The 20,458-nt window shown below is 44.3% G+C and overlaps 1 protein-coding gene across 1 annotated transcript in view; it reads left to right on the plus strand.

Moving 5' to 3' along the window:
* Positions 1-20,458, plus strand: part of XPO4 (exportin 4) — a 238,563-nt gene that overhangs the window by 175,905 nt on the left and 42,200 nt on the right. The window contains exon 10 of the mRNA XM_063951629.1: positions 17,652-17,828. Coding sequence (XP_063807699.1) covers positions 17,652-17,828 — 177 coding nt within the window. The remainder of the gene's footprint in view (positions 1-17,651; positions 17,829-20,458) is intronic.

Consider the following 20,458-nt stretch of genomic DNA (forward strand, 5'->3'; position numbering starts at 1 on the left):
CTGGGATTAGCATGCATCTCATATAGTACGTTATATGTCCCTCCAGTTAAACGGATCATGCGCCCGACGGACGTTTTGATGACAGCACCGTCCTCTGGGGCAACCACAATGAACTAAACGTACCTGCTTATATGTGCTGGAGCGCCCACCAACAGCCTCCTGACTCACAACACCTGTATACAAACGTTGCTCACCCTCTATGGAACGCATCCAGCCCGCGGTGGATTGCACATCCGGTCCCAGCATGCCTCCGGAGTAGCATCACTTCCGGTCGGCTAGCCGGGCCGCGTTCCCGACCTATCACATATTGAGATTTGCAGTTGTCATGGTGATGAGGTCAAAACAACTTCCATTATAGATCAATAAACATACAGCAATAATCCAGATATTCCTGCAAAAAAATACTAAAAGATTGTGTCTGTGATTATTTATTTTATTATTTATTTATTAACAGTCTCTTATATAGCGCAGCATATTCCGTTGCGCTTTACAATTGAAACAACCGTAATAGAACAAAACTGGGTAAAAACAGACAGACAGACATAGAGGTAGGAAGGCCCTGCTCGCAAGCTTACAATCTATAGGATTACTCGTCTGTCTGGCCGGAGCTACCCACATACTAACAAAACCCATTAGTGCAAACAGATATCTGATCCGAAAACAGGACTTTAACAAACAAACCATTAGTATTTCTTCACTAGCTGAGAGACTTGTTTCAGAGCAGAGGAAGCAAATGCATATTATGTTTATGGAATTACAGCACCCCAAAGGAATATATGAAATGTGTGCGGTTTTTCGTATTCCTATGGAAGACACCAGGAACGGAGGAACTGGTAATGGGAGTGCCGCCTGGCTGCTTATGTTGTACAGGTTGAGTCTCCCTTATCCAAAATGCTTGGGACCAGAGGTATTTTGGATATCGGATTTTTCCGTGTTTTGGAATAATTGCATACCATAGTGAGATATCATGGTGATGGGAACTAAATATAAGCACAGAATGCATTTATGTTACATATACACCTTATACACACAGCCTGAAGGTAATTATTATTTATTTATTTATTAACAGTTTCTTATATAGCGCAGCAAATTCCGTTGCGCTTTACAATTTGAAATAACAATAACAAACTGGGTGATAACAGTCATAGAGGTAGGAAGGCCCTGCTCGCAAGCTTACAATCTATAGGGAAATAGGCATATGTACACAAGGAAAGGTGCTATCTATTGCATAGAATGAAAAGACATGTGAGGATATGTGTGGACTGTACAGAGTGGATGTAATTTGATAGGAAGGTTTATGAAAGTTATGTGGGCGGTTCAGGAATTTGATACGCTTGCCTAAAGGTTGAGTTTTGAGGGAACGCTTGAAGGTTTGGAGACTAGAGGAGAGTCTTATTGTGCGTGGTAGGGCATTCCACAGAGTGGGTGCAGCCCGATGAAAGTCCTGCAGTCGTGAGTGGGAGCGAGTAATGAGTGTGGATGAGAGACGCAGGTCTTGTGAAGAGCGAAGAGGTCGGGTTGGGAGATATTTTGTGATAAGCGAAGTGATGTACGTTGGTGTAGTTTGGTTAATGGCCTTGTGTGTGAGTAAAAGTATTTTATATTGAATGCGGTAGAGTACAGGTAACCAATGGAGGTACTGACAGAGTGGATCTGCAGACGATGAACGTCTAGCGAGGAAGATAAGCCTCGCCGCTGCATTCAGAATGGATTGTAGTGGTGAGAGTCTCGTTTTGGGAAGACCAGTTAGGAGACTATTGCAATAATCAATGCGGGAGATAATGAGAGCGTGGATTAGAGTTTTAGCAGTGTCTTGTGTAAGGTATGGTCGTATTTTGGATATGTTTTTTAGATGCATGTAACATGATCTTGAGACAGATTGAATGTGGGGAACAAAGGACAGATCAGAGTCAAGGATGACACCTAGGCAGCGAGCTTGTGGGGTAGGGTAGATAGTCGAGTTTTCAACAGTGATAGAGATATCAGGTTGGTACCTACTATTGGCCGGTGGAAATATAATTAACTCTGTCTTTGAAATATTAAGTTTGAGGTGGCGAGATGTCATCCAGGATGAGATGGCAGAAAGGCATTCAGTGACACGGTCCATTACAGATAGGGACAAGTCAGGGGAGGAGATAGGTAGATTTGAGTATCATCTGCGTACAGATGATACTGAAAACCAAAAGAGCTGATTAGTTTACCAAGAGATGAGGTATAGATAGAGAAAAGCAGAGGACCCAAGACTGAGCCTTGCGGTACTCCAACTGAAAGAGGTAGCAAAGAGGAGGTAGATTCAGAGAAGCGAACACTGAAGGAGCGATTAGATAGGTACGATAGGAACCAAGAAAGGGCTGTGTCTTTAAGACCTAGGGATTGTAGTGTCTGTATGAGAAGAGAGTGGTCTACAGTGTCAAATGCAGCAGATAGGTCTAGAAGAATAAGTAGTGAGTAGTGGCCTTTAGACTTCGTAGTGACCAAATCATTAACCACTTTAGTCAGTGCCGTCTCTGTGGAATGTTGGGAACGGAAGCCTGACTGAAGTGGGTCCAACAAAGTGTATGAGTTAAGAAAGTGTGTGAGTCGAGTGTAGGCAAGTCTCTCAAGTAGCTTAGAGAGACAAGGGAGCTGAGAGATAGGGCGGTAGTTTGAGAGAGCATTAGGGTCAGAATTTTGTTTTTTTTAAAATGGGAGTAATCACTGCATGCTTGAAGAGTGAAGGAAAAATACCAGTAGAGAGAGAGAGATTACAGATGTTAGTTAAGGTAGGGATGAGCACCAGAGACAGAGCTTTACTTATTTGTGAGGGTAAAGGATCAAGAGGAGAGGTAGTAGAGAAGCAGGATGAGAAGAGTGATGATACTTCATCTTCATTTGTGGGATCAAATGAAGAAAGAGTGCCAGAGGGTTCAGGTAAAGAACGGAGCAGGTCACTGGCTGCCGAAGAGCATACCATTTCATCTCGGATCTTAGCAATCTTCTCCTTGAAGTAGGAAGCAAGATCCTGTGCCTTGATAGTGGCTGGTGGGGTAGGTGCGGGAGGATTCAGAAGTGATTTAAATGTATTAAAGAGTCGTTTGGGGTTAGAGGCTTGAGCAGAGATAAGAGTTTGGAAATATGTTTGTTTGGCAGTGTCCAGGGCATTTTTATAAGAATGGTAGACTGTCTTATATGTGAGGAAGTCACTTGAAATACGAGATTTACGCCACTGACGTTCAAGTTTTCGTGTGAGTTTTTGTAGTTGTCTTGTTAATTTGGAGTGCCATGGTTGACATCTAGGCCTACGTGGAGTGTGATGGGTAGCTGGAGCCACTTCATCAAGGGCTAGTTCTAGAGTCTCATTAAGGTGTGATACAGCCATCTCAGGAGAGGTGAATGCAGAAATAGGTGAAAGCAGTTGTTGGAGTGAAGTGGAAAGTTCTTGAAGATTAATTGTGTTAATATTTCTGCGAGTTTGAGGAAGATTGGAGAACTTCCGCAACACAGGGTTTGAATTAACAGAGGAAAGCATGCAGGTGATAAGGTTGTGATCTGAGAGGGGGAATTTTAGCCAATATTTTTTATAACTTTGTGCATTAAACAAAGTGTGTCTACATTCACACAATTCATTTATGTTTCATATACACCTTATACACACAGCCTGAAGGTAATTTAATACAATATTTTTAATAACTTTGTGTATTAAACAAAGTTTGTGTACATTGAGCCATCAGAAAACAAAGGCTTCATTATCTCACTCTCCCTCAGAAAAGTCCGTATTTCGGAATATTCCGTATTTCGGAATATTTGGATATGGGATACTCAACCTGTATATATTATAATGTACTCACAGCAGTGATGGTGGCACTCGTGGACTGACAACTTATAGAACTAGTACTTTAGATCCACACTTATAGTTGGTTGGTTCATTTGTCAGTCTATATAAGTGGCGCTGCTATGAGTACTGTTACATTTATTGGGAAGGAACCTTGACCAGTTATTTTGGTAGTTTGAGTGCCTGCTTATTATCAAAATGTAAAGATATGATTATTTGGGGAGGGGGGGGGGGGGTTACTGCTCATTAAGTGAGATCAGTTTCTATTAGGGGAATTGTACATTATAAGGAATAACTGTACATCTGCTGTATTGGAAGTCACCGGGGGGCTCTGTGACCTATGGCAGGGCTGTCTGCTGCCTGGTTCCTTTAGATCAGCATGGAATATCATCTTCAGGATTCTTCTGCTGGTGACCTGGTATTTTTCTGGAAATCATTCAAAAACCCCACTTCTAATATAGAATAGATACATATATAAGAGAGCGCATGCATGAATTCATGCGCTCTCTTATATATGTATCTATGGTTGCTACTGTAGTATATTTTCGGACTGCAAATTGGGAGTAGCAGATGTATATCGAATTGTGACCAGTACATCAACCAGTGTGTTTTAGCTAAAGTTTTAATTATTTAGTTTTTGCGCCTGAATATATATGCATGTATACATGTATATGTGTGTGCTGTAAATTATTTTTATTTTATTTTTTGCATCGCGTTTATATGTGTATATAAGTTTACTATTTTTCTAATATATAGAAAGTTATTAGACAGAACAATAATTATAGTTTTAAGGTTTATTGCACAGAACAGGGGCTCATTAATTGTAGATTTGTTGTACCTTTTGCCCGTAAATGTAATGTTAGTAAACAAAATGTTATGGTAATGTCCTTTATAATGCGGTGTAAGGTATCCTATTAATAGTGATTTGGATAAATAGGTATGTGTGGTACAGTCGATTGCTACTGTACACCATGTAATTATAAATCCAATAACTCTCAGCCCCGGTGCAATGTCAAAGCATAAACACGTTAAAGATGTTGAGTTGCCAACATAATAACTGCTCTGCTGGTGCTGGTTGTGTGTTGTCGTCTTGGGATGTTTTGCTCGTATAGTATGAGTGAGGCTGCTGGTATGTTACTGTTGGTTACGTGTTTTCTCCTATAGCAGCATTTCATTATCTGGTAGAGGACTTGCTTATACTGTGTGATTCTCCTATTCTACAAAGTAATTGTGAGATATTCTCAAAGTTTTCATTGAAGAGCCACAATTATTTTACACATTGTTTCTTTTAATTGTGTTCACTACTACAGTATATTCCTGCCTTATTTTGCCTGTCTTCAAGATCTGAGCATAAATTCAGCAATTTCTAATGGCTACCTATTTCTACCTCCGACCTCATCTGTGGCATTACTGTGCAGAATATCTTGTAGGGCAGCATACGGTTACTAGAGGGAACGCAAAGTTACACGCATGACGCAACTGGCCTGCTATTGGGTCTAACTGTGCAACGCCCATTTAATCTGCTAGGATCATTACCGGACACGTTGGACCGGTGACCAGTATTGGCCACTGTGTGCGTTTATCTCCCCAGTTGTGCCAAAGGCTGTATCACCCAATACATGTGTGGCCAAAAGGACTATTGCTTGTGCGAAGAGGTTCAAACCACTTGTGCCCTGCCTAACCGTCTGTTATTGGCTTTCCAGTAACCATACAATTCTTAGTTATGGTTCTTGCAAGGCCTCCGTGATGCAACCACTTCCTACAGCTCCCGTTCAGTTCCTGTATTCCCCACACCTCTCCAGGCATTTGCTCTGATTCCTATTAAGCCCCGGCCCTTGGTTCCTTACACCTTATTCACCTTACACCACTTCCCATTAATTATTTGTTTACAACCCTTGTAGCATCCTCCACCAGGATCTACTGCACTGTGTCTTCTTGCAGATTATAGAGCATTATTTTGCACTGTACACAGCTCATTCTTATGTATATGTGTTAAGTTTTCCTTATGTTATAAAGTGTAGTCATTGGAAGCCTCTCGGCGGCTTCTGTGTTATTGCAGGTTACTGTCTTGTCACGTGCTGCAGAATATGGTGGTGATTTGTTTATTGCGTTGCCGGTCTCGGGCAGGGCAGGGCTTGTTGATTTGGGTGCAGTACATCCAGAATATAGACATGGATTAGCTGGTTCGGAGGCAGGTGATTTCTGTCCTAGAGAAATGGTGAAATGCACCATAAATAAAGGCTGGTAATAAACTTATCACAGGCTGCAGGTTCTGATGACCTCTAACCAACTACTGAGTGTCCTTGTGTATAGGTGCATTACAGTAATATAATGGATATGGTGGCATGACTTCAACTCGGGTGAACCCTTACATTGGTTGTGTAGCTTCTTTCTGTATTCGTACACAGTGACACACTCATTGTCGTAGAGGTTAATTGCGTCGGATCTTGTTTCAAATGTTTTCTTTAGAAAAAGGATATTTGAACATATATTGAGTGGTTTACACTGAGATGAATGTGTATCTCTGGTATTTTACGTGCCACACAGTAAGCTAATCGTAACGCACATGAACACGGCTTGTGCTGGTATTTTTGGCTGTATGTGTCTCAATGCTTACAGACTGAGGATGAGAATCTTCTGAGGCAGATCCTGTGCAAGTGCTGTACATTACAGTAAGGGTCCAGAGACGCAAGGTAGCTATCCCCCTGATCAGTGTATGTTCTTTATTTAAGGTTGGTGTACCGCCTGAAACATATACTGAAAGTATTTGTGTTTGTATAAAATATATCTATCTATCCAAAATTAGAGTCTGCATTCAGAGACTGGTGGAAAAAACGAATGCTGTATTAGGTGAGGTCAACGTTTCGGGGACCACCTCCCCGTCTTCAGGACAACTTGACAATGTGCAAACAAACATTTAAATAAACACACTTACCCCCATCAGGTCTCACCGCCAGCGTCCGCCGCGGCCACGCCAGCCGCACTTCCTGCCCGGCGTCCCGTGCGCACCACGTGATGCGGAATAGACGTTGCGGCAACCAGCAAGCCGCGTGACCATGGCGATGCTGGGAAGTAAACATAAACAAATAAACCATCATGTTATCACTCGGCTACCAACATTTAAACAATCTTACAAGTGCATATCTATCAGAGAATATCATGTATATTGCCATCCAGATATTCATATTCCTGTGGACATATGTCAAACATGTTATTTAAGATAATAGTTCAGTTTGGATGATCCGATACCATACCTCACATATAAACAATAAAAATGCCCCATATCCAACAGTGTTATTCAGACCTATCAGCCGACTCATGCTGTAGGAAACAATATATATACAACATCCTGGTGGAACATATGCATTATACATAAAAATAAAACCAACCATAGTGCAATATAGGATATATAGCAGCCTTCTATAACCAATTAGGGAAACTCCAACTTTGACTGTAAAACAAGCTTTACTTGTTATTGCGAAATAATGCTTGATATCCTAACGCGCTCTACTTCACGTCTACTTTTTTTTCTCTGACGTCCTAGTGGATGCTGGGACTTCCGTAAGGACCATGGGGAATAGCGGCTCCGCAGGAGACTGGGCACAAAGTAAAAGCTTTAGGACTAGCTGGTGTGCACTGGCTCCTCCCCCTATGACCCTCCTCCAAGCCTCAGTTAAGATTTTGTGCCCAGCCGAGAAGGGTGCAATCTAGGTGGCTCTCCTGAGCTGCTTAGAAGTAAAAGTATACTTAGGTTTTTTATTTTCAGTGAGTCCTGCTGGCAACAGGCTCACTGCAGCGCGGGACTAAGGGGAGAAGAAGCGAACTCACCTGCGTGCAGAGTGGATTGGGCTTCTTGGCTACTGGACATTAGCTCCAGAGGGACGATCACAGGTTCAGCCTGGATGGGTCCCGGAGCCGCGCCGCCGGCCCCCTTACAGAGCCAGAAGAGCGAAGAGGTCCGGAGAAAGCGGCGGCAGAAGACGTTCCTGTCTTCAGATAAGGTAGCGCACAGCACTGCAGCTGTGCGCCATTGCTCTCAGCACACTTCACACTCCGGTCACTGAGGGTGCAGGGCGCTGGGGGGGGAACGCCCTGAGACGCAATAAAACTTGATAAAAACCTTATGTGGCTAAAGAAATGCATCACATATAGCTCCTGGGCTATATGGATGCATTTAACCCCTGCCAGTTTTCCAGAAAAAAGCGGGAGAAAAGGCCGCCGTGAAGGGGGCGGAGCCTATCTCCTCAGCACACAAGCGCCATTTTCTTTTACAGCTCCGCTGGAAGGACGGCTCCCTGACTCTCCCCTGCAGACTACACTACAGAAACAGGGTAAAACAAGAGAGGGGGGCACTATTGGCAGCTAATATATAATACAGCAGCTATAAAGGGAGTAACACTTATATAAGGTTATCCCTGAATATATATAGCGCTCTGGTGTGTGCTGGCAAACTCTCCCTCTGTCTCCCCAAAGGGCTAGTGGGGTCCTATCCTCTGTCAGAGCATTCCCTGTGTGTGTGCTGGGTGTCGGTACGATTGTGTCGACATGTATGAGGAGGAAAATGATGTGGAAGCAGAGCAATTGCCTGTGTTAGTGATGTCACCCCCTAGGGAGTCGACACCTGACTGGATGGTTGTATTTAAAGAATTACGTGACAATGTCAGCACTTTGCAAAAAACTGTTGACGACATGAGACAGCCGGCAAATCAGTTAGTGCCTATTCAGGCGTCTCAGACACCGTCAGGGGCGCTAAAACGACCGTTACCTCAGATGGTCGACACAGACCCAGACACGGATACTGAATCCAGTGTCGACGGTGAGGAGACGAACGTAATGTCCAGTAGGGCCACACGTTACATGATCACGGCAATGAAGGAGGCATTGAACATTTCTGACACTACAAGTACCACAAAAAAGGGTATTATGTGGGGTGTGAAAAAACTACCAGTAGTTTTTCCTGAATCAGATGAATTAAATGAGGTGTGTGATAAGGCGTGGGTTTCCCCCGATAAAAAACTGCTGATTTCTAACAAATTATTGGCACTATACCCTTTCCCGCCAGAGGTTAGGGCACGTTGGGAAACACCCCCTAGGGTAGATAAGGCGCTCACACGCTTATCAAAACAAGTGGCGTTACCGTCTCCTGATACGGCCGCCCTCAAGGAACCAGCTGATAGAAGGCTGGAAAATATCCTAAAAGGTATATACACACATACTGGTGTTATACTGCGACCAGCAATCGCCTCAGCCTGGATGTGCAGCGCTGGAGTGGCTTGGTCGGATTCCCTGACTGAAAATATTGATACCCTGGATAGGGACAGTATATTATTAACTATAGAGCATTTAAAGGATGCATTACTATATATGCGTGATGCACAGAGGGATATTTGAACCCTGGCATCAAGAGTGAGTGCGATGTCCATTTCTGCCAGAAGGGCGTTATGGACGCGACAGTGGTCAGGTGATGCAGATTCCAAACGACATATGGAAGTATTGCCGTATAAAGGGGAGGAGTTATTTGGGGTCGGTCTATCAGACCTGGTGGCCACGGCAACGGCTGGAAAGTCCACCTTTTTACCCCAGGTCACCTCTCAGCAGAAAAAGACACCGTCTTTTCAAACTCAGTCCTTTCGTTCCCATAAGAACAAGCGGGCAAAAGGCCACTCATTTCTGCCCCGGGGCAGAGGAAGAGGAAAAAGACTGCACCAGGCAGCCTCTTCCCAGGAGCAGAAGCCCTCCCCCGCTTCTGCCAAGTCTTCAGCATGACGCTGGGGCTTTACAAGCGGACTCAGGCACGGTGGGGGCCCGTCTCAAAAATTTCAACGCGCAGTGGGCTCACTCGCAAGTGGACCCCTGGATCCTGCAGGTAGTATCACAGGGGTACAAATTGGAATTCGAGACGTCTCCCCCTCGAAGATTCCTGAAGTCTGCTCTACCAACGTCTCCCTCCGACAGGGAGGCAGTATTGGAAGCTATTCACAAGCTGTATTCCCAGCAGGTGATAATCAAGGTACCCCTCCTACAACAGGGAAAGGGGTATTATTCCACGCTGTTTGTGGTACCGAAGCCGGACGGCTCGGTGAGACCAATTTTAAATCTAAAATCCTTGAACACTTACATAAAAAGGTTCAAGTTCAAGATGGAATCACTCAGAGCAGTGATAGCGAATCTGGAAGAAGGGGACTATATGGTATCTCTGGACATCAAAGATGCTTATCTCCATGTCCCAATCTTCCCTTCTCACCAAGGGTACCTCAGGTTTGTGGTACAAGACTGTCATTATCAGTTTCAGACGCTGCCGTTTGGATTGTCCACGGCACCCCGGGTCTTTACCAAGGTAATGGCCGAAATGATGATTCTTCTTCGAAGAAAAGGCGTCTTAATTATCCCTTACTTGGACGATCTCCTGATAAGGGCAAGGTCCAGGGAACAGTTAGAGTTCGGAGTAGCACTGTCTCAGGTAGTGTTACGTCAGCACGGGTGGATTCTAAATATCCCAAAATCACAGCTGATTCCAACAACACGTCTACTGTTCCTGGGGATGATTCTGGACACAGTCCAGAAAAAGGTGTTTCTCCCGGAGGAGAAGGCCAGGGAGTTATCCGAGCTAGTCAGGAACCTCCTAAAACCAGGCCAGGTGTCAGTGCATCAATGCACGAGAGTCCTGGGAAAAATGGTGACTTCTTACGAAGCGATTCCATTCGGAAGATTCCATGCAAGAACGTTTCAGTGGGATCTGCTGGACAAATGGTCCGGATCGCATCTTCAGATGCATCAGCGGATTACCCTATCTCCAAGGACAAGGGTGTCTCTCCTGTGGTGGTTACAGAGGGCTCATCTTCTAGAGGGCCGCAGATTCGACATTCAGGATTGGATGCTGGTGACCACGGATGCCAGCCTGAGAGGCTGGGGAGCAGTCACACAGGGAAGAAATTTCCAGGGCTTGTGGTCAAGCATGGAAACGTCTCTTCACATAAATATCCTGGAACTAAGGGCCATTTACAATGCCCTAAGTCAAGCAAGGCCTCTGCTTCAGGGTCAGTCGGTATTGATCAAATCGGACAACATCACGGCAGTCGCCCACGTCAACAGACAGGGCGGCACAAGAAGCAGGAGGGCAATGGCAGAAGCTGCAAGGATTCTCCGCTGGGCGGAAAATCATGTGGTAGCACTGTCAGCAGTGTTCATTCCGGGAGTGGACAACTGGGAAGCAGACTTCCTCAGCAGACTGGTAACACCGTGGGTGTACCAGTCGGTGTATGTGTTCCCTCCTCTGCCTCTCATACCAAAGGTACTGAGAATCATAAGAAAGAGAGGAGTAAGAACTATACTCGTGGCTCCGGATTGGCCAAGAAGAACTTGGTACCCGGAACTGCAAGAGATGCTCACGGAGGATCCGTGGCCTCTACCTCTAAGAAAGGACCTGCTCCAGCAGGGACCTTGTCTGTTCCAAGACTTACCGCGGCTGCGTTTGACGGCATGGCGGTTGAACGCCGGATCCTGATGGAAAAAGGCATTCCAGATGAAGTCATCCCTACCCTGATCAAAGCCAGGAAGGATGTAACCGCGAAACATTATCACCGCATTTGGCGAAAATATGTTGCGTGGTGTGAGGCCAAGAAGGCCCCCACAGAGGAATTTCAACTGGGTCGTTTCTTACATTTCCTGCAAGCAGGACTGTCTATGGGCCTAAAATTAGGATCCATTAAGGTTCAAATTTCGGCCCTGTCGATCTTCTTCCAGAAAGAACTGGCTTCAGTGCCTGAAGTTCAGACGTTTGTCAAGGGGGTACTGCATATACAGCCTCCTTTTGTGCCACCAGTGGCACCTTGGGATCTCAATGTAGTTTTAGGGTTCCTAAAATCACATTGGTTTGAACCACTCACCACTGTGGACTTGAAATATCTCACATGGAAAGTGGTAATGCTGTTAGCCCTGGCTTCAGCCAGGCGTGTCTCAGAATTGGCGGCTTTATCATATAAAAGCCCTTACCTAATTTTTCATTCAGACAGGGCAGAATTGAGGACTCGTCCTCAATTTCTCCCTAAGGTGGTTTCAGCGTTTCACATGAACCAACCTATTGTGGTACCTGCGGCTACTAGGGACTTGGAGGACTCCAAGTTACTGGACGTAGTCAGGGCCCTGAAAATATATGTTTCCAGGACGGCTGGAGTCAGAAAATCTGACTCGCTGTTTATCCTGTATGCACCCAACAAGCTGGGTGCTCCTGCTTCTAAGCAGACGATTGCTCGTTGGATTTGTAGTACAATACAGCTTGCACATTCTGTGGCAGGACTGCCACAGTCAAAATCTGTTAAAGCCCATTCCACAAGGAAAGTGGGCTCATCTTGGGCGGCTGCCCGAGGGGTCTCGGCTTTACAACTTTGCCGAGCAGCTACTTGGTCAGGGGCAAACACGTTTGCAAAATTTTACAAATTCGATACCCTGGCTGAGGAGGACCTGGAGTTCTCTCATTCGGTGCTGCAGAGTCATCCGCACTCTCCCGCCCGTTTGGGAGCTTTGGTATAATCCCCATGGTCCTTACGGAAGTCCCAGCATCCACTAGGACGTCGGAGAAAATAAGAATTTACTTACCGATAATTCTATTTCTCGTAGTCCGTAGTGGATGCTGGGCGCCCATCCCAAGTGCGGATTGTCTGCAATACTTGTATATAGTTATTGTTACAAAAAATCGGGTTGTTTATTGTTGTGAGCCATCTTTTTAGAGGCTCCTAAGTTTTATCATACTGTTAACTGGGTTCAGATCACAGGTTGTACGGTGTGATTGGTGTGGCTGGTATGAGTCTTACCCGGGATTCAAAATCCTTCCTTATTGTGTACGCTCGTCCGGGCACAGTATCCTAACTGAGGCTTGGAGGAGGGTCATAGGGGGAGGAGCCAGTGCACACCAGCTAGTCCTAAAGCTTTTACTTTGTGCCCAGTCTCCTGCGGAGCCGCTATTCCCCATGGTCCTTACGGAAGTCCCAGCATCCACTACGGACTACGAGAAATAGAATTATCGGTAAGTAAATTCTTATTTTTAGCTGCCAAGGGGATCCTGACAAGTGACCCACTCGCTATGAAAATGAATGCAAGGTTACTGTAACAATTTCCCATAAAGTATACATAATAAGTCTTATTTTACTGAGAATTTAACAAAAACTCTTTATAGAAAATTTATAAGGCCCAGACTATCATTTAGACCACCTGGTCTTAATGTGTTTAATCTATGTATCCACATAGATTCTAATTGTAGAAGCTGTTTGCCTCTATTTCCCCCTCTGGGTGACTCAGGGACGTGGTCAATTATCCGGTGTTTGAAAGTTGCCATGTCTATTCTCCAAAACATGGCGTGACACAGGCTGATCTCCACTACCTGTGGCTAATGCATTCCTGATAGCCTGTCTATGCGGGATCCGGTCTGAAGATCGACACTGTCTAGGTCAACAATATTTAGGTCGACCACTATTGGTCGACAGTCACTAGGTCGATATGGTTTCAAGGTCGACATGACTTTCAGATTTTTTTTTTATTTTTTTTTTTACTTTTTCATACTTAACGATCCACGTAGAATACGATTGGAACGGTAATCTGTGCCGAGCGTAGCGAGGCACCTTGCCCGAAGCATGGCGAGCCATGCGAGGGGACAAGGTGCACTAATTGGACTTCCCGGTCAATGTACGGAGAAAACGACACAAAAATATATATGAAAAACTCATGTCAACATTTTGAACTGTCGACCTAGACCATGTCGACCTAGAACCCCTGTCGACTTTCCAACCCTGTCGACCTAGTGCAGGCATGTCCAAACTGCGGCCCTCCAGCTGTTGAGAAACTACACATCCCAGCATGCCCTGACACTTCTTTAGCATTCTCTGACAGCAAAACTGTGTCAGGGCATGCTGGGATATGCCCGTTCTCAACAGCTGGAGGGCCGCAGTTTGGACATGCCTGTCGACTCAAACATTGTTGACCTAGAAACTGTCGATGCAATAATCCACACCCCGTCTATGCTGTGCCATCCTGATTTTAAAGTAGTGCAACTGGTAAACTTGAAACACCCGTTCTTGCGTGTTAAAAAATTAGTAGGGCTGGTTTCTTAACTTTGACATGTCTGTTTTCACAACTATATCCCTGATGCTTCTGCCTCTATTGTAACTAGGCATCAACCGTTTGTCATGAAAGATCTTTCATTCAGGGTCGGACGCTACCACGGGCCATAGATTTCTAACCTTTCTCTTGATGATCTCACTTTTAACAGTAAACTTGTTTACCCATGGTATTACTTTGGATGTATCCCTAGGGCTAGAGGGTCGGAGCAAAACCTCTCATTTATTGCCCAATGCCTTCTTTCTAGCTGTTTTCAACAGTTTCTATGGGTAACCCCTCTGCAAGAATCTCTGCTCCATCTCCTTTAACTGTCTTGCAGCTTCCTTCTCATCATTGTTGACTCTACAGACTCGTAGGAACTGGGAGTATGGGAGACCCATAACCGTTTTTTGGGGATGGAAACTATTGTGTCTTAAAATGGTGTTAGTCTGTAGGTTTTTTATACAGCCCCGTCACTATCTGCCCATTCTGAATTCTGATCTGGATATCCAGGAAACAGATCTCCGATTGACTGACTGCTGGTCATTGTAAGCTTGACCCTGGGTTGTTAGAGCAAAGCACTGGACGCACAAATCGGGACCCTGCTGTTAGAGTGCGGCACAGGTGGATGATGACTGTCGGCGTTTCCGTCTCGGGACACTGTTAGGTGTACTCCGGAGGCACCTCCACGGGGGTTTTGAGATTGGAGCTGGACCTTGATGTATGTGAGCTTGTACTTTTTATTAGTAAAGATTTTACTTGTTACTCACAGATGCACCTTCCTTTCTTTGTTCTCTCTCTCTCTGTATCTATCTATATATAATAAATATATATATATATACACACTGTGTGTGTGTGTGTGTGTGTGTGTGTGTGTGTGTGTGTGTGTGTGTGTATCAGTACACTGCAACATTGATTAAAGTTCTGTGTGGAGTGCTGTTTTTTATAGCTCAGAGTTGTGCATCTTTTAACATATATATCTGGGATGGGCATATTCCAGAATGTCCTGAAACACGCCTGCACACGATGTTTGCAAAAATAAGAAAACATGCATTGATATACCATCACAAAGTGTACCATCAACCACAATAAAATGTGCAAAAATGCTGTATGCTCATTATAAATCAGTCACCAGGTACAGCAGGCGGCCCGACGGCCGTTTCACTGCTAACATGCACCTTTATACCATATAATATTGACTTCTTTGGTACCTGAAATTGATGTACTTGCTGCACAACAATCTGTGTGCTATGTAACCAAACAAATGAAACATTGCAATATGACAAGTCAGTGCTGTGTATCTGTAGTGCGTCTTCTGCCTGATGCGGCAGCTGATATGGCGTCCTCGTTCCTTATTTAGGCTGATGTAACTGTGTACATTAGTAGTGGACACTATAGTTGTAACTTGTTTTTAGTGTTTGTTTTACAACTTCAGCTTCAGGCTGTTCCCTTACAGGTGCACCTCAAGTCTTTATATACTTGCATTTTCTGCGACACCTTCAGCAAAACATATGTTCAAGGTCACCATGCACGGAAATCCTCATTGTGAATTTTATATGAATGACTGTTATTTTGTGCACCAAGATGACAGTAAATGCAGTGTGTGGACACCGATGACACAGGCTCTTGTGATTCAGTGTTTGGTTGTATGATGCTGGTCTTTTCTCAGAGCTGACCTTTGTACTGTGTAAGGAATCCCCTCATTGATGTTCCCTTGTTATTACTTGGGCTGAAGCATTGCACAAGATAGAACGTCAGTCTGTGTCTCAGTATAGTGCCTGCTGTGAGAGCGTTGACTTTCTGTTATCCCCAAGCGTCTAATATCCGTGTTAGTTTACAGTGGGAAGTCAGAATTCCTTAATATACAAGATTTTCTAATGGACGCTGATGTGATCACACCAGAACTCCTCCTATTAAATACAGGAGTTTATACACCTTAGCATCCTCTATGCATGGTAATGCTCTTCTGTATGGTGTACAGAGTGCATATATACAGTACAAGAAGTCCTGTGTTTTAGGCTGTGACGGTCCCGTCCAGCTGCTTGTCTACAGCAGTCCTGCTATACGATATGTTGACCGACACACACCAGCTTTGAACTGGGGCGTCTAGACCATAGAGATTACACGGCAAGCACAGAGGATTTAGTGGCTATGAAACGACATCCATATGTTTATATACACACAGCAAAATGTGAGGTTACTGCAGCTTAGAGAGTTTATTCTTGTTACTGAATGTTTCCCTCATTGGTCCTGTACTGACCTGTTTCATTTGAAAGGGTTCAATATGATACGAGGGGAACGTGGGACCTTGTTCTTGGTCCTGTAATCCTCTTTAGAATCTGATATGTGTGAAATCAGGATTCGTATTGGAGTAAAATCAGTTTATACACCCATACTGTAGGCCAAATGTAATGGCCTGGCGATGCCAGAGGCACGGAAATTTATGCGTGTCTGACCGTATTTTTAAGTGGAAATCATTTACAAGGCAAAGCCAACCTGGTTTTCCCTTGTAAATGATGTCCGCTTTAAAAATACGAGCAGACTTGCACAAAGTTCCGTGCATCTGGCAGCTCGCAGGATATTACATATAGCCCCATGTCTGTGTTAATATAGGTTGATTATCCAATATCCAAAATGCTTGGGACTGGAAGTATTTTGGATATCGGATTTTTACGTATTTTGGAATAATTGCATACCAAGTCTAAGCACAGAATGCGTTTGTTTCATGTATACAGTGTGTGTACAATGAGCCATCGTAAAACAAAGGTTTCGCTACCTCAGTCCTAATCAAAAAATTCCGTATTTCAGAATATTTGAATATGGGATACTCAACCTGTATCGTATTATAACCCTGTAGTTGTCTTTTAAAGCCTATATAAAAATGACCTTTTGCTGTTTTTTATGTGTAGAAATAAAGTGCTTCCAGAAAGTTTCTTCAGGGTGTTTCAGCAACACCCTTTCCTTTGATTAGTATCCCACCCTCCCCTGAACCCAGTATATGCTAGGTCAGTGGTGGCATCCATCTGAAAGTCACCATTGAATGGTAAAAACATTACAGTCAGAATAAAAACGTTGGTTGTGGTAATCCACCGAAAAGTGGTGCCCATCCCTACTCTGAATTATCCTTAGGCCTTCATGACTTCCCCTGGCCTATCCCTGATGGTGTTTGCACTAGGGATGACCATCAATAGTTGCCATCTTTGGGGATAGCCATCAATGGCACATCAACCATCTATGGCAAACCATCAATGGTTTGCACCACTCAATTGTCACCACTGACAGTTGCTGCCTGGGATGCGGGCCAATAAAAAATGGTGCGGGCCATCGGGGGAGGGGCTAAGCTCCATGCTCTGAGGGAAATGGAAAACTATTCAGTTCCACTCAGCCATCGATCGCAGAAGAACCATTGTCTCGCTGCCATCGATGGCAAAATCATCAACCATCAGTAGTTAACTATAGATTTTTGGCAGCTTTCGATGGCAATCCCTAGTTTGCACTGACTTTTGGGAGTCTCTCCACAAAGGGTGCCGTGGATTCCTGGTGAGATTGGGGTTGTACTCTATTTTGGGTAGATATGGGGATGTGTAATTTAAAGTATGTATAAGATGTAATAGGGTCTCTATGTATGTGAAAGAGTCGTCTTATGATCTTCCACACTGCGGCATTGCTCTGCAGCTTATCGCCAGGAGTAGAGCCTAGCCACATGTTGGTACACACCTGGGACCTCATGTTTGTTCCTTCTTGTTTGCAGCTTGACAAGGATGACATGGTGTACATGGAAGCTTATGATAAGCTGCTAGAATCCTGGCTCACATTGGTGCAAGACGATAAACATTTCCACAAAGGCTTCTTCATCCAGCATGCCGTCCAGGTGTTTAACTCTTATATCCAGTGCCACCTAGCGGTCCCTGATGGCACGCGGAACTTGGTGAGTGCAGCCTACATTGTTTAACCTCCAACGTTTTGGGTGTCTCCAAAGTCCACACTTTTTCCTGTCATAAGTTTGTGTTCTGTAAGTAACAAAATCATTGACGTAAGGCAAATCGGTGCAACTCGTTCACTTAAAGGAAATTTCCACCCACAATGTGGTTTTGGGCAGGAGTGGGAAATATGATAAATAAGAATATGTTGGCAGAATCCAAGTGACCGTTTCTGAATGTCATTTGTGGGTTAATAGGAGATCGTAAATTGAGGTAGATTGTGTAGGAAGGCCTGAACAAGCAGTCTGTTTCTGAGACCTTTGTTTTCCTTTTACATTGTCACATGAGGAAAGTAGCATGGTGTGGTCACATTACTGTAACAATAATGTGTGCAGGGTCTGTGGGGCACATGCTGCATCCATTGGAGATACCTGTTCATCAGCACTGTGGGTGCCATTTTCCTGGAGATCTGAGCATGTGCAGTAGAGCGCTCATAGGAAAAATGGTGGAGGCCCCATGTTCCTGGAGACCAGCACATGTGCAGTAATCTCTGGCAGAGTCTACTCTGCATATACACAGGCAGGGGAGGGGGGCCTACATGCAGACTACACATGGGCCCCCTCCCTGAATCCTCTCCTTTGTGGTCACGAATGATTATGCTGGGTACATAGGAGAAGGTGTGTAATGTAACATTCCGTGCATACACCGTGCTGCCATTTGTTCTGTACATTTACTTGTGTTCAGTATCTGGGACAACATCAGTGAATCACTTCTGTTATTCAGTGTGCTGCATGCATGCTATGTATGAATCAAACACAATTGCTAATGCCCACGTCTGTTCTAAATGAGTCCGGTTTATACTACATTGCACTACAATCTTCAGCTTTCTGTGTATAGAGAATTGTGTATTTGCCAGCTGCGCTCCCTGTGTGGTAACTAAATAGGAGCTGTTTGCAGGGAAACGTTCTAATTCACCTCGGTAGTCACACGGTTATTTGGACTTGGGACACTGACTAGTTCCTGAGATTGTGCTCTAAATCGAAGGGGTATTAGAGGTGTAGCAAGAGCGCAGTGTAAAGTGTCGCAAACAAGGTGTATCAAGAATGGGTGTGAAGTCTAGAAAATGACTAAACGCACAATTTTAGAAAACGTCCCTGATGAAGTCTGACCACATGGCAGACGTAACTCATATAACATGCGCCCTGGTACCAACATAATTCTATAATTCCGTTTAGATGCTGGCGGGAAACATTTATTACTATTGTGCAAGGTTGAAAATTGTTCTGATTTGACACTTTTTACTATTAGGAATTTCCTTCCTGCAGATGCCATTTGAAAGTTGCAAGATTGAATATCTGAGCATATATATGTGTGTATCCGTTTATTCGGTGCAGCAATTAGTAGAATGGGATCTTATCCAAGTATAACAAAAAATAAACCATTCTGCCTGAAAAAAATTTTTAATATGCACCCACAAAAAATGTAAAATCTTAGAAGAAGAATTGTTGTGCAAAACCGGTTCATTGTTCCTTTGTGCAAACTGTAACATTTTGCAGAAATGTATGTAATGTGTCATCAAAAGCCACTATCTAATTAACTGGCACTCCTAGGGTTAATGATTACAGGGAACCGTTGCGCACGCATCTGACTCGTGCACCAGGCGCTTGGCGTCTGGTGAACTCTTTCTAACGCGTCCTATATCAAAGCCGCCCACATTCTGCATTAATTTCCATTTTAATCCTAAAGAACCCTGAACGTAAAACTGAAAATCTTCGGCACACTCGGACGTCCTTCAAAGGCTTTTGTAGATTTGTCATGTGGCATATATAGGATGCTAATGCAATTGGAATAACAAGTGTCATGTATATGAAGGGGCGACACATCTCTATCAAATAAGTAATTTATCCCAAAGTAACAAATTAAAGCACAGCTGACATTCCGCAGCTCTACTTGGTTTCAAAGCGGTAGTCCAGGCTTACAAATAGATGTGAAGCTCTCTGCAGTCGGCAGCTGCAGCTTTGAAGTCGCTAAAAGAAACGTGTTTGGTGATTTAGATTAAGGAGAGCCAGGAATCTGGGAAGTGTGCGGCGAGAAGCACAAACGTGTGCAGCAGATTTTCTCCAGTATCTTTGGCCAATTCTCCACACCCACTTTAATTTTCATGTGTGTTTTACAGGCCGCGCAAATTAGTGATTGCATGTCATGCTTAGCGAGCGGCTCAGCGGCTAAGTACGCCGGCCGCAAATCAAACAATTTTACAACAATGTTTGTTTTACTGTTGGGAATTGCAGTTATCATCACTGTAACTTTCCTTCCTTTTTGTTTTTCAGTACTGCAAACTGAAGTTAAGGGTGTTAGAGCTTTTTGGCTGAATGTTGGCTAAAATTTTAGTAGCGGAGCCAGGCTAATTTGGTGAATGGGCAAGATGTGTGAACCAAATGACCCTTGGCTGTTGTGTTAGGCTTTTGTAGGGGAGGCCGACATGTACAGTCAGATGTACACACATTGGGGTGGTATAGATGAGTTTTCATGGCACATTCGGAGGCACAGAGGGTGGGTGAGGAGCTGACTGAGCATGGGAGGGGTCTAGAGAAGTCCTGGAGCTGAGAGTGAGAGGAAGTGATGAGGGAGGAGGTGA

Source organism: Pseudophryne corroboree, chromosome 2, assembly GCF_028390025.1.
Source record: "Pseudophryne corroboree isolate aPseCor3 chromosome 2, aPseCor3.hap2, whole genome shotgun sequence".
Classification (NCBI taxonomy): Eukaryota; Metazoa; Chordata; class Amphibia; order Anura; family Myobatrachidae; genus Pseudophryne; species Pseudophryne corroboree.